At 37.0% G+C, this 12,029-nt stretch overlaps 1 protein-coding gene across 6 annotated transcripts in view; it reads left to right on the top strand.

Annotated features, from left to right (window-relative positions):
* Positions 1-12,029, top strand: part of erc1b (ELKS/RAB6-interacting/CAST family member 1b) — a 213,808-nt gene that overhangs the window by 6,907 nt on the left and 194,872 nt on the right. For all 6 annotated transcript variants that reach the window (XM_077235008.1, XM_077235007.1, XM_077235006.1 and 3 more), the window contains exon 2: positions 8,334-9,230. In XM_077235008.1, coding sequence (XP_077091123.1) covers positions 8,538-9,230 — 693 coding nt within the window. In that variant the 5' untranslated portion in view covers positions 8,334-8,537. The remainder of the gene's footprint in view (positions 1-8,333; positions 9,231-12,029) is intronic.

Genomic DNA, 12,029 nt, shown 5'->3' with positions numbered 1-12,029 from the left:
CTAAATTCAACTAGTAAATGTGAGAACATTGAGGTCTGGAAAATAATCAGAGCCAAACTTGGCTTCTCATTTGCATTTGCTTTTATTGTATGTTTTACAAGAAAATCCTATTTTTAAATAATATTTTAAAAATTATTGTTTTTTAATTTAAAGTATGTTTTCAAATACAGTTTTTCTACTTCAAAATTTCACGTTTAATTAAATGTTACTTGCAGTTTCTTTGTAATTGTTTGTGGAATTTACTAGCAATTTCTGAGTGAAAATTGTTTCTACACCAAATCTTTTTCACTGTGTATTTGAATTATATTGACAGTCAACCACCATTGGGTCTCTAGATATCAGTATCGGAGTTGACATTCAGAGACGTTGAGAGGATAACCAAGTTTTTAGAGAGATGAAACATGTTTTTCTGTGGCTTCTTATTGGGTTATCTGTCACCTGTCTCATCCTTTTCCACATTAAGAATAAGATCCTCAGGTTGGATAACTGACAGGTATCTGATTCATTGCACTGTCCCCACAGTTGCCTGAATTTTATGGCAGAAGAGCAGTTTATGTGCATATAGAGATAGATGTGGATTGAATGAAATGCGTTCGGGGTGTAGTTGTTTGAATGCTGATGCTGCCTGTCTAGATGTTCAGTGATGTGAAGTGACAGCCCGTCAGGCGTCAGGCAGAACGTTTTTAGTGAGCTCAAAGCTGACCTCTGTTCCTTCCTATAAATATAGAGGCAGAGGCAGGCACACACTGTCTCATTGATGCCGTAACTGAGCCAAAAGGCAGGCAGAACGAGGAGATCTTGAACAAAAAATAAATGAATACTGTAAACCAAGTGGCTAATTTAAATTTATACCGTATTGATTATTGTAGTCAGCTTTGCAGTTTGAAAAGTCAGTTACTGACAGCAATTTAGGGTGTGGACTTTGAAGGTTTGGTCATGTATTCTGACTCAGCACTCAAACCATTACTTTAAAAGATTGGACTCAGTTTAGCTTTATCATCAGCAAAATAAAACATTCCTTTTTTTTTTTACGGTTATCCGTATAGAAGTAAGGTTGGGTCATACATTGAATATTCACTATAAATCTGTGATGATTTTGTTGGCAGTATAAAATGAATGAACATGAATCACAGTTTAATGTGCATTTTAATTGGTTAATATTAATTTAATATAAAGAGACATTTTGTGATAAATGTTTTGGTTTATTATCCTGTGTTAATATATACAGGTGCATTTAAATGAACATTTGTTATATATAAATCTTCTGTGTTGAGTTTTAGTGAAAAACCTTTAGTGATTATTTTTTAATAGATTTTTACTGTATTTACTACTTGCATTGATTTTGAGTTTGTTTGGCAACAATGTTTAATCTGATTGCAAAAATCACACTTTTAAGCCATTTCAGAATAAATTTTTTTAAGGATTATGAGCTTATTTATGAATAAGAATAGCGTAATGCCATTTTAAAGTCAGTTTTTCTGTTGTTTTTACTGTCCGTTCACCTCAGATTTCTCTCTCTTTTCCCTCTCACTTGACTGTATGTGGCTTTCTGGAGGCTTAAACATTCACTTTTAGCATTTGGAGAATGGTTTTATTTACTTTTGCTTGTAAGTGCCACTCAACCTCTTCTAGAGATATTATTAAAAATAAGTTGAAGAGTTCTATGTTTTCCAGTTCTGAGAGCGATTACGTTGTAATCCTTAGTTTTGGCCTATTTTTTTTTTTGTTTGTTTGTGAGGATTTAGGTCAAATGTAATGGAATCTTACTTTTCCATGAGGCAGCGTTACATCCCTGTTGAAGAGCAGAGCAGATTGCTGTAATGGAAGGAGATATGGCTGGAAGGAAGGATTGGGAGATAAAGAAGTGGAGGGAGGGTACTTTTTCCTACTGTGTCCTGTCCACTGTCCAGGTGTAATCCACCTGCCCGGGGCGAGCCAGATGGCAGCTGCTTCAGTGGCAAGGACTCTTGTAGTTCTTAAAGAAACAGTTCACCCCATAATAAACTTATTCATTTTACATTATTTACTTTTGCACTGAAAAAAAAAAGTTGAGTATTGTCTACTCATTTGAAGTTTACTTTGCAATGCTGTGTTTCAGGTACAATTTATTCAAACAATAAAACACTGAATTAAACCACGCTTTTCAAGTGAATGCTTTACTTAAAACATCTAAGTAAATAAATAATACAATAGATATTGTGTAGACAACATATCTACATAATAGAAGTAACGTACCACCCGAACACAGAGATCTGAATACTTGGTACACACTACACAATAACGATAACATTTATTGGATCCTTTTTGAGTATGAATGTGTCATTTTGAGTTGTAAATGAACTCCAGATGTCAAAAAACAGAAAGTTACTAAACCATACAACAAAAGGAATGCTAAACACTGCTGTAAAAACTGTGGAAAAAAATGTACCTTATAAATTATCCATGCCCCAGTGCATGATGGGAATACCAGAATCATCAGAAAGTTGAGTAGGTTTTACTTAATTTTCATATTATTGCTTTAATTTCTACAAGCTTAAATTGAGAACTAATATAGAATTTGCTTCGCACACATTTGGTAATGTGTTGGTCCCTAAGTGACTGCCAACCCCAGTCTCAACTCCGCCCCGCCTCTAACACATGCAATACATTCCTATTATTTCTGAATGGCTCTCTCTAGAGTCGAGTTGTCCTGATCTCCTTGGAGGTGTTCATGTTTAGCAGAAGCGCTGTGCCCTGTTCTGTCTTGCTGATTCCTTGCAGTGAATATTTTTCCTTTGCTATGCTTTGCTCTGCTGTTTTGAGCTGCTAAATAAGGTAGATAACATTGCAAATCTGCAGTTGTTGATTGTGTTTTTGTGTGTAGAAGCTTGTTGTTGTCTTTGTGCTTGTTCTGAGGTTTTGATTTTTGTTTCTGTATTTTCATTACACAATTTGTGCCTTCTAAAATGTCCTGTCTATTGGCATTTTAACAAATACTGTACAGCTGTGTCTGTGTAAGAAGTTGATGGAAAAAAAAAATCTGTGTTAATGTATATGCTCAAATGTGTGAGATTTAAACACATTTAAAATGGCTTTTCTTTAAATAATAGAAATTAATAAATATACACTCTGGGGGTTGAAAGTTTGAAATAATTAAGATTTTTTTAATGTTTTTGAAAAAAGTCTTACCAAGCTGTGCTCACCAAAGCTGCATTTATTTAATAAAAACAATAAAGTAAAAGCAGTTATAATGTGGGATATTATAGTTTAAAATAACTGCTTTCTGAGGCTAATTAAACGCTTAGAGGAATGTACACGATTGTTCAAAAGTTTAGTGTAATTTTTGGTGAAAGAAATTATTTTATTTAGCAAGGATGCATTAAATTGATCAAAAGTGACAGTAAAGTCATTTGTTACAAAAAAAAATTCTGTCCAATTAATGCTGTTCTTTTGAACTTTCTATTCATCTAAGAATCCTGAAAGATATCAAAGTTTCCACAAAATATTAAGCATTACAATTCTTTGCAGCTTTGGAATGGTAGTGTATGTGTTAGGGACTAGTCAACTAACTAATTAGTGAGGTTGACTATTTGTAGATTGCTTTCTAATATATATTTTAGTTAAGCATGCTAACAGACAAGAGTGTGAGTTATGTTTTACCTGTTGACTTTAAAATAATCCCCTTTAACACATAATCATATCTACAGAAATAATGTAATTATTTATTTATGACTTATTTGAGAATTAGTCAACTAGTGACTAGTTATTAACTAGTTTTAACACTACATATTACCCTAAATTAAGAAATGCACCTAAACGGCTACAGAACAAGAGAAACTGTGAAGCTTTCATGAGATTTTCATATGAAAGAATCTATCAAGCTGGCATACAGTAAGAGAAAGTGAAGAAAAAAAGTGATTTTTTTTTGTGTATCCAGAAAAAAAAGACACCTTGCAGCTGCCTGACTCATTAGGTTTCACAGAGACAGTGGCACCTCATTACGGGCCAAATTTCTTCAGTATAACACCTAGCTATACAGTATGTGTAACACCTGTTGTTGAAGTTGAACCATGTGATTCATTATAGAAGGAAAAAAATAATACAGATATTTTTTGTGCCTTCACTACGTCTGTATTAGGGTAGGCAGTGTTTTTCATAAACACTTTTTGTTATACTGGTTGAAACTCTCTTCACATCCTGATAGCAATCAATAATAGAAGTGGTCTGAATATTAATATTGAATTATACCGTGAGCATCGGGGGGTACATCCATTTCGACTGGTGACGTCACTCTTCATTTAATATAGGCTTACACACGAGAACCACTAATCTATATGCGAAATTCTGTGAAAGCTTTTGAGCACGTTTCCATCCAACAACCTTGTCCGCGAGATAATAAACAACTGCTTGCATTAATGCAACCATTCTTGGCTTAGTTTCACCAAGATACAGACAATATTTGCTTGGTAGAGCTTCAGGAGATGCGTGAACTTTTAGCTAGCTAGCTAGACTATGACTTCATTATAGAAACACTATGAACCACCAAATTAACCCTCAGGGGTCTGAGGGGTTTTCTGGGTCCTGGAGGTGTTCTGACATGCTCTGACATTTGCGCTTTTTTCAGTTATTTATAAACATGTTAATGGCAAAGGTGTAAATTCACTCTATATAGCACAAACGGGGCTACTGTAATATGTGAGCAACATGTATGTACATGTTTGTATTTTTTAGAGAATAATGTTTATGCGTGTTTATTGAAAAAACTAAAACTTAAAGTGTCTGAAATAAGGCCACAAAACACATACTAAATATGTGTCCACAAGACTTTTGACTAATGGGTGTTGTTGCCTAGAATTTTTGCTTCAAAATGATCTGAAAATCACCCTGCCTAATCATTTACACAAAACAATACATTGATTTAAATTTTATAAGACACCTTTTGTTTGGAAAGGCAATATGCGTGGAGGCGTGTTCACACCTGAGAAGACAAAGGCCGGATAATGTGCCAAATACATAATGAGCTGCATATTAATTAGCCCTTTCACACAGGTGTGTCACTTACAAATAGGTTACAATTACAACAACAATTACAATTTTAACAATATTCCAAGTGTATTCTTTCTTTGTAAAAAGTATACATTTTATCGTACGTATTAAAAAAGGTAAGGATTCGTTATTTTGAATATTGGAACAAACACTATAATAACATCTTAGTTGATAATTCAATATACCTACTTTATTTTTGACAAAACATCATATAGTATATTTAACATGAGCAGAAATTGGTGAACAAAAGCGTACCTATTTAATATGACAGTAGTCTTTTTTTACAGTCAAAACTTTATAATCTATCCAAAACTAATCACAAAATCTTGTCTAAACATTCATATTTAGTTCTTAACATATTGTGTATGATATATTAGCATATACATGTGAATTTGCAGTTTGTTGCTTATACAGACATTTTATTTCAACATATTTCAGTCTATTTTACTCATCTTAGTAGGCTATAGCAATATAGTTTGGATGTGTTCATGTAAATTTAATAACATGTTTACTAATGTAGATGCGAGAGTGAATGAACGGCACAGACACGCGTATAACTGTAGTAAACGAAGCGCGCGCGCCTGTGCCGTTCATTCATCATTTAGCCTACACACAGACACGCAATTAATATTTAAACAGTCTTTTTGCGGTTTACAGACACTATTCAATATCGCGATTAGAACAAAGCACTTAAGAATAAATGACTTACTAAATCAGCTGGATCCGTTGCTCCTCGAAATTAAACTACCAGCACTTCTGGTACATTTTCCAGGGTTATTAGATAGTATTATTCCTCACAGGGTAGGGATACGCTGTGTTCACAGCGGTAGTAAGATACTTACTAAACATGATTTTATAATCCAGCTGGTGGGTGTTGGCATGTTTGCATGGCTTGCCTTAGATCATTTGCGTTTGAATACCGCGCGCTCTCCGTGGGCGTGGCACATTAACACGTAATGAGGTATAATGAGCTGGAAAGAAAAATACTGACTTCTCTCTCTTTTCATACAGATTACATAAACTGAGAATATTTGTTTTTTTATATAAATTACTTCATTTAAAAGAAGAGAATTTCAGCTTCATAAAGAGAAATCTCTCGTATCTCTGTGACAAGTATTGACAGAGTTACAGTTCATTTTTCGGACGTGTTTCAGAATGGACCTCACTGACGAGATAATGTAAAACGCGCATCATGTTTATTTTTCTTTATTTGATGAAAAGCACATCACTTTGTTTTTATTGTGAGTACCCACAAAAAAATAGACACTTAACAGGATGTAATGATGTACAGCACTTATATGTAAGATCAAAATCAACAGAGTAATTTGAGTCTCTTTTGCACTGATAAGGAAAAAAGTGAGCTGGTATCGCCGGCGATACCGCCGACCCCAGAGGGTTAAGACAGTTCTGAAAACCTGTTTAGATGACGAGCTGTTCATAACATACAAAGCACAACGCATGATAATATACATGGCAGTCAAAACTATAGGCAGAGATTAAAGTTGATTCAGCCATTTACTCTTAATTTTTTGCTGACAAACCAGGTATGTACGATTTGACAGCTAGTGAAGTGATATCAAAGAACCATAGCAAAGAACAAGACAGTCTGAACGTACCAGAATAATGGTTCAGCCCAATGGGGAGTGAGGGTTTGAAAATCATATTTCATTAGATTATTTTATGAATTGTTGGTATGTGATGGTAATACTGCATTTAAATGCATACAATTTTGGATAGGCTAACATTATGTTTTATTAAAATGTTTTTCAGTACCCCGCAAATTATTATTTTCATCCCTTTTGGGAGGGTCCAAGTCTCATGGAGGGGGGTCGGACCCCCCAATACCCCCCGTAATTCGAACTATGTACCCGCCTGTCAAAGTATGTATTTTCATGTCATCAGTGCGTTCTGTAAGGCTATGCAGAGTTGTAGACAGACGTCAGTCACCGAGCACCTCAAACAAACAGCAGGAGGGTGGGATCTTATGTTTCCAAAGCTAGCTTGCAATTGCTAGCCTATCCAAATTGCCTACCTTACCTTTAATCAATACAAAGCCATTGATGGGGTTGTGAAACCAAATCTCTTATCACGCATGTACACAGCTTTGTAAATGCTCAGAGAGAAGGACTGTTTACTTGAGTCCAGCCACAAGCGGCAGCTGCCTTTTGTCTTGTGTGTTTATCCCTGATGAAATACTTCATTGTCTCTTATAAAACACATCTTTGTTTTGTAGCAATACAAAGGTCACATGACACATAAGTGGCCCTTCTAAACAGACTGTTCAATTCATCTGGTTTTTAAGTTCGAAATTATAAACCCTTGATATTTGCCACATATGCAGTAATTTGTAGGGTAAATTATTGAGATGATGCTGGCAGTGGACATTGGAGCCATGTTTTGGTCTATCCCAAAGGCCAGGAAAATGCTCAATTAGGTTGTGATCATGCCCAAGCCAGCATTACCACACTCTCTCATGAGGAAAGAATCTAAAGTTAGAGCCACTATGCGTTTCAATGGAGTAAGTCTACATGAAAATAAATCCAACTTGAAGTATGTCGACCACAGACTCTCTTCAGACTGAAACTTGAAATGGACTGTCAAACTCATACACAATATACAGAACATGATGCTCGAACAAAACAAAGAATCAAAAGAGTTCAGGCTCGTGGAGGAACCGTTTGTGGAGGCTGTGATAGTCTCTAGATAAGATGCACAGGGGGCAGCGAGACCACAGAGACCACAGAGATCCTTCCTCTGCCGCTGTCGAACGGAAGCCAAATCATTAAAGTACTGGGCATGCCTAACCCTGTCACATTCCCTGAAGCTCAGACATGTTTTAAATGCCTGCACTTATGTAACAGCCTTTTATGCACGAATCCTCCTAGTCTGAAATATATTTTCACATCATGAAATGAGCTTACATGATATAAGTAGCTCAACTAAAATGTATGAAACCTTTCAGATATTAAAGCAAGATGATGAAAAAGGCACAGGAAAGAACTGTGGTGAGAAGATGGAGAGACATGTAGAATGAGAGACAGAGAGACCGAGGTAGGGCTGAGAGTGCAGAATAGGTATTGGACGGAAGCCACAGAGCTAAAGTAAATACAGTGTGGCATGCGAATGACCTACATAGAGCCCAGTGAAGGAGGTTAAAGCGTACATTGTGCCAGACCTGTTCATTAGCCTTTTATTTCCTCTCTGAGAAGAGTGCAAGGAAGCAGGCGCCAGGGAAAACTCTCCATCAGTGCTGCTATCTCAATGAAAATGTGTGATTTGTTTTAACTCTTCGTCTCTCTCTGTTGCAGGAATATAACATGACCAGATTAAATGGATAAAACCAGTCACTCTTCAACACCAAGGATCATATGGTGAAAATGAAACGTCTGTTGTACAGTTAAAATAATCCAAAATATAGATCACTGACTCTTCAAGATTAACAAAGATCAACTTCTCAGTCCACATCGGCCCTCTTTTCTCGTCACGCTTGCCCTTCTCTGGTCAGAGCCACAATGTACGGTAGTGCCCGATCCGTGGGTAAAGTGGAGGGCAACCACAGTGGCGGGAGCAATCAGAGTCCTGGTCGTTCGCCCCGTCTCCCGCGCTCGCCCCGTCTTGGCCACAGCCGCACCAACAGCACAGGGGGCAGCGGAGCCGGAATAGGAGGTCCAGGGGGTAAAACTCTTTCCATGGAGAACATCCAGTCCCTCAACGCTGCCTATGCCACATCTGGCCCCATGTACCTGAGCGACAACGAAGTGGTGGCATCCGGCCCGGACCTGTCGAAGAGCACGATGACGCTCGGCCGCTCGGGGGGCCGGGTGCCTTACTCCATCCGCACGACTATCATGGGATCCAGTCCGAATATCGCCACCGGTTCGCCCGGCTCCGCGTCTACCGATGCCATTGCTTTCGGAGACCACCATATGCCTTCCAACCTGGCGTCAACTGTGCCTCATTCTCTACGCCAGGCGCGGGACAATACCATCATAGACCTGCAGTCCCAGCTGAAGGAGGTGCTCCGGGAGAACGAGCTCCTTCGGAAGGAGGTGGATGTGAAGGAGAGCAAACTCAGCTCCTCCATGAACTCTATTAAGACCTTCTGGAGCCCCGAGCTGAAAAAGGAGCGCGCACTGCGCAAGGACGAGGCCTCGAAGATCGGCGTGTGGAAAGAGCAGTACAGAGTCGTCCAGGATGAGAACCAGGTGAGAGAGATGAGCTGTTGTTCGCGTGGAGAACTCAGTTTAAGACAACATATTCACAATGCATTTAACTTCTGTGATGTGACATTTCAGAGTAAATTGGAGTATCTGACAGGAAATAATTTAGCTTCAGTTTTGATGTCTTTTATGCTCACACCTTATTTAAAAAACAATATTGATAGGGATGGATCAATATAAAAAATCTCGGATGACAAGTCTTAATTATTTTCATGTTTTGGCCAGTAAATGCTTTACAAAAAAACACTAAAATTTAAATAAAGATTAAGTTCTGAACTTTAAATGAGCATCAGATGATGATTAGATGACAAATGTAATGTAAATGAAAAGCACGAACAAATTAAATTTACAACATCTGTCGACATGTATGCCGACACTTTATGCACAGAGATGCACCGATATGAAAGTTATCTCATAGTTATCTCATAATCGGGCATTATTTAAATGAGGAAAAATCACGTTGTAGTCCAAACAATCAGTACAATTATAGTGAGAACATTATAATGGTGTGCTTGGGACATGGCTTTTAATGGTGAGACTTTTGTTTTTACAACCAGGCTATCAAAAATTCTAAAACAAATTGGATTTAATTGGAATGACAAAATAACCATTCTTCATAGGCTATTTACTTCTGAGTGAGTTGAGCGGGCTGTTATGAAGGGGCAGGACATTTCCTGAACATGTGCTAAGCGGTGTCAATCAAAGCACACTGGCCCAGCTAACCAATCACAGCACATTTCAGAAGGAAGGGCTTCATCGAAACGGTGCGTTCACCCAGACTGGGGAGAGAGGAGCTTTATTAATGTAAAAATACGTGAAAAATGTAGCTTTTTTTGAACAATCAAATATAAAACATATTCAAGGACACCCCAAAAACAAAATCAAGAGGATGCCTTTAAAATATTTCAAATAGCGAAGTTTTTACTGTCATTTCCATTAAATAAATGCAGCTATGGTTAGCATAAGGGACAAAACATAAAATCTTACCAAACATGCATTCCTAAATATATATATATATATATATATATATATATATATATATATATATATATATATATATATATATCATTTTTTTTGGATCTGATTACTGAAGAACATTGTACAAGCCATGTCTTAAATAGCTCTATTTGTCTTTTAGTGTTTTTTTAATTTGGCCGACAGCCCCTGAACATCTCAGATGAAGCTGATAATCAGAGCAGTTTGTTTAGTTCACACTGGAACGTGTTACGATATAAAACAAACACTAGATAAGTGGATCTTTTGCGTTTTTACATTAAAAATTAACAACAGTTTAACAAAGTCTGATTCATCTGCAGATTCCTGCTCTTTCTCTTGCAAAGCTCATTTCTCTTCTGCAGACTGTAGTTTAACACATGCCCATCCTGACATTTCCTGTTTTTTGTCTCCTTCCTCCATGCTGGGTTTTAGCTCTGGTGTAAGCTGTAATTTAGCTATTTCCCATGTATTTTCAGGGCCTGCAGTCTACAGCATGTTGCAGACTACAGCTAGCATGTGGCATATATATTAACTGTTATCATTATACCACCACTTCTTTTCAACAGAAGATGTTTTATGTATTTAGTCTAGTCTAGAGTATGTGAGTCTAGCACAGCCAGAGTTTTCACCATCGAGAACTGGAACCTTAAGGAAAGACCGTCTGTACATCGCAGTGCAGTGTGTATTTGTAGAGTTAACTTTGAACTCTGTTGGATTCCAGGGACCTTCAACACTCTTTCGGCACATGGCTCTGATCCTGCTTGGCTTTTGCCTGGGCTGAACCGTGAGGCTAATGAGGGGCTCATCATCAGTGCCTTTGATGCCTTTCATTCAGGTCTCCTGTTTGAAGGCTCGGGTGACATTTTTTGAGTAATCCAGTGCAAGACAGGGTTTAAAACATATGACACCCCATATGGTCTGCTTAGCACAGGGAACTGGTATATTTGACTGATGAAGTCATGTGGGGGTTTATCAAGATAAACTAGATCAATATTCAAAAGGACCTTGATCAGTTAAATGAACTCATCAAATTCTCTGGAGAGAGAGGCATTCAAAGAAGGCATGAAGGAGCAGGATAAAGTGGATTGAGAGTTGAATGCTCCTTTGAGACCTATTCAATAATGAGATGTGACACGGCAAACACTTTTAGTCAGCCAATTCTCATTCATTCACCTCCTCTGCTCATATCTCTCTCTTCATTCATTCGGCCCACATGCTAGTTCACTGGATTCGTGAGCACACTCTTTCGCTTTCCTTTAGGGATGCACTGATGATCATATTATGGATGAACTTTAAAAGCAAAAATTATAAATATTCATTTTATATTATATGGGATAACCGAGGAATTGCTGAGAGTTAAAAATATTTTTTCTTTTGTTTGAATAATTTGTCTAAAAATGTTTCGTTTTTTAATGTCTAAATAATTTTAATTGAATGAATTAAGGCAACCCAACATTGATATACAGAATGATATTTGCTAAAGATTAAATTTAACCATGTTATTTAAAGATTAACTTTCGTTAGATAATGGCAAAGGTAATCTAAATGTAAAAATTGGCGATATGAGCATGCGCAAATAAATATGCACTATATTGTTACCGATATATTGTGCATTCCTATTTCCAACAATATACTGTGACAGTAATTCTTTTCTGTTATAAATACCTTTCTCACTCTTATTTTTGTCATATGCATAAATGTGGACATGTTGTTTACTAGTATGGATTTAAAATGATCCTTAGTCTTTTTCTTCCAGTCTTTCTCGTGAACATCTGCTGTGACATTCAC

Source organism: Siphateles boraxobius, unplaced genomic scaffold (genome assembly GCF_051911475.1).
Source record: "Siphateles boraxobius isolate OS27281-9 unplaced genomic scaffold, OSU_SipBor_1 19, whole genome shotgun sequence".
Classification (NCBI taxonomy): domain Eukaryota; kingdom Metazoa; phylum Chordata; class Actinopteri; order Cypriniformes; family Leuciscidae; genus Siphateles; species Siphateles boraxobius.
Note: the sequence above shows the minus strand (reverse complement) of the source record. Positions and strands in the feature narration are given on the sequence as shown.